This window comes from Sander vitreus, unplaced genomic scaffold, assembly GCF_031162955.1.
Source record: "Sander vitreus isolate 19-12246 unplaced genomic scaffold, sanVit1 ctg154_0, whole genome shotgun sequence".
Classification (NCBI taxonomy): Eukaryota; Metazoa; Chordata; class Actinopteri; order Perciformes; family Percidae; genus Sander; species Sander vitreus.
In genome coordinates this window covers 675001-677500 of record NW_027595402.1, presented here as the reverse complement: position 1 = coordinate 677500, position 2500 = coordinate 675001, and the positions used below count along the sequence as shown (strand labels likewise).

General features: G+C 48.9%; 1 protein-coding gene across 2 annotated transcripts in view; it reads left to right on the top strand.

Annotated features, from left to right (window-relative positions):
* Positions 1-2500, top strand: part of ttc29 (tetratricopeptide repeat domain 29) — a 10358-nt gene that overhangs the window by 2230 nt on the left and 5628 nt on the right. For both annotated transcript variants that reach the window (XM_078244258.1, XM_078244257.1), the window contains exons 5-6: positions 1159-1322; positions 1844-2020. In XM_078244258.1, coding sequence (XP_078100384.1) covers positions 1159-1322; positions 1844-2020 — 341 coding nt within the window. The remainder of the gene's footprint in view (positions 1-1158; positions 1323-1843; positions 2021-2500) is intronic.

The window sequence follows — 2500 nt, the reverse complement described above, 5'->3', positions numbered from 1 at the left end:
CTTCTCTCCTCCCTCACTCCTCCTTCTCTCCTCCCTCACTCCTCCTTCTCTCCTCCCTCACTCCTCCTTCTCTCCTCCCTCACTCCTCCTTCTCTCCTCCCTCACTCCTCCTTCTCTCCTTCCTCTCTCCTCCCTCACTCCTCCCTCACTCCTCCCTCTCTCCTCCCTCTCTCCTCCCTCTCTCCTCCCTCTCTCCTCCCTCTCGCATCCCTCTCTCCTCCCTCTATTCCTCCCTCTCTCCTCCCTCACTCCTCCTTCTCACGTCCCTCTCTCCTCCCTCACTCCTCCCTCACTCCTCCCTCTCTCCTCCCTCTCTCCTCCCTCTCTCCTCCTTCTCTCCTCCCTCTCTCCTCCCTCTCTCCTCCCTCACTCCTCCCTCACTCCTCCCTCTCTCCTCCCTCTCTCCTCCCTCTCGCGTCCCTCTCTCCTCCCTCTATTCCTCCCTCTCTCCTCCCTCACTCCTCCCTCACTCCTCCCTCTCTCCTCCCTCTCTCCTCCCTCTCTCCTCCCTCACGCCTCCTTCTCGTGTCCCTCTCTCCTCCCTCTCTCCTCCCTCTCTCCTCCCTCACTCCTCCTTCTCGCGTCCCTCTCTCCTCCCTCACTCCTCCCTCTCTCCTCCCTCTCTCCTCCCTCTCTCCCTCCCATGTCAAAATTAACACGTTTTTGTAGCATTTTTCGACGTTTCCGTCGCTTTTTTCCCCACCACCACCAGTACACACTTACACCAACTTGTTACCACTATTTTTAAACTCATTTTGGGATTTTTTCAGTCAGTAAACCTCATGTATCCTTTATGAAATGTTATCTAATTTCAGAGTTTAAAAAATGCAGAAAGTATACATTATTATGACCGATAGTTAAGATCAGGGGATGTTTATGGACAATCACAGACTGTCAAAATTTGATTAAAACACCCAAAAGTCAGTGATAGTATTGAACTGATCCTTACTTTTACTTGTGAAGAGCGTTTCATGGAACCATCTGTGTTACTTTTGGGCAATTTGGTTGAAAAAAAACCCAAATTTCTGATGTAGAAACTTTGAAAACGGGTCAAACTTGACAGCCGGGTTAAATGAATCACTTCCAGACACTTTGTCACCACGTGAACGTCCAGTGTTTCTCTGTCTTACATGTACACACAACAACGACCTCTCTCAGGTCGTTCTCGGAGCTCTTCTTTCTGCTGGGCGCTGATCGGGATCGGAGGGCGGCGGCTGAACCGGGTTCAAATCTCAGACTTCAGACTCCGCTGGACCAACAACTGGACAAACTGGAGACCATGAAACGGCACCTGAGCCGCGCCGAGGAGGCCGAGAGAACCTGTACGCTCAATTCAGTTTCATTTGTATTTATAGAAAATATTACATGAATACACACATCCTCAATGTGGTAACGATATGAAATCATTTAGGTAACTTCTGATAAGATAAAGGTGTGCTGACGTTGAATTTCTACAAACATTTAAGACAAAATCCAGTTAGTCATGATCAGGGTTTAAATTACTGGTCAGATTATTTGGTAAATATGTCAGTTTGGTTATTCACGATGCAGGATAGGATGTCTCCCTCACTGTGTGTGTGTGTGTGTGTGTGTGTGTGTGTGTGTGTGTGTGTGTGTGTGTGTGTGTGTGTGTGTGTGTGTGTGTGTGTGTGTGTGTGTGTGTGTGTGTGTGTGTGTGTGTGTGTGTGTGTGTGTGTGTGTGTGTGTGTGTGTGTGTCTGTGTGTGTGTGTGTGTGTGTGTGTGTGTGTGTGTGTGTGTGTGTGTGTCTGTGGGTGTGTGTGTGTGTGTGTGTGTGTGTGTGTGTGTGTGTGTGTGTGTTTCTGTGTGTCTTTGTGTGTGTAGGTTCCTGGATGGTGGTGTGTGATCAGCGTCTGTTGTTGGGTTGGTACTTCTCCGCTCCGAAGGATCTCTGGCTCAGTTTGCACTTCTACCACAGCTGTACAGACCGGGAGCAGGGCAGCCACTCCAGACCGGCCACCGAGGCCCGGGCGTGCATGGCGGAGGCCTACCTGAAACTAGGTAATCAGTACACACACACACACACACACACACACACACACACACATGTAAAGATGAAGTAAAAACCAACATAAAGTGACAAACACAACTGGAGGGTGTGGCGAAAATTCTAACCAATAGGTAGGTGGTGGGTGAGATCTGAAATAAAACTTCAGTCAACAAGTATTTTCAGTCTTTATGCTTTGCGCAAAGACGGTTCAGTACACACAGAAGAGTCTGAGAGAATGACCACAGAAACTAGACAGCAGAAGGTACTTCTGTCCACATGTTGCTGGGCAGAAAAGGCCTGGTCGTGACTGAACCGAAAGGCCAAAGAAAGGTTGCTCAGCAGCTCCGGGGTTATCAAAGAGGAACAAATAAGTCGGGGTGTGAGCAGGCTCGAGAGGACCAGCATACATCAGACATCTAACTGAAACAAGTAGAAACTGCACATTCAGAAGATGGACTAAGCAACAGTTTAACAGATTAGACATTAGGGGT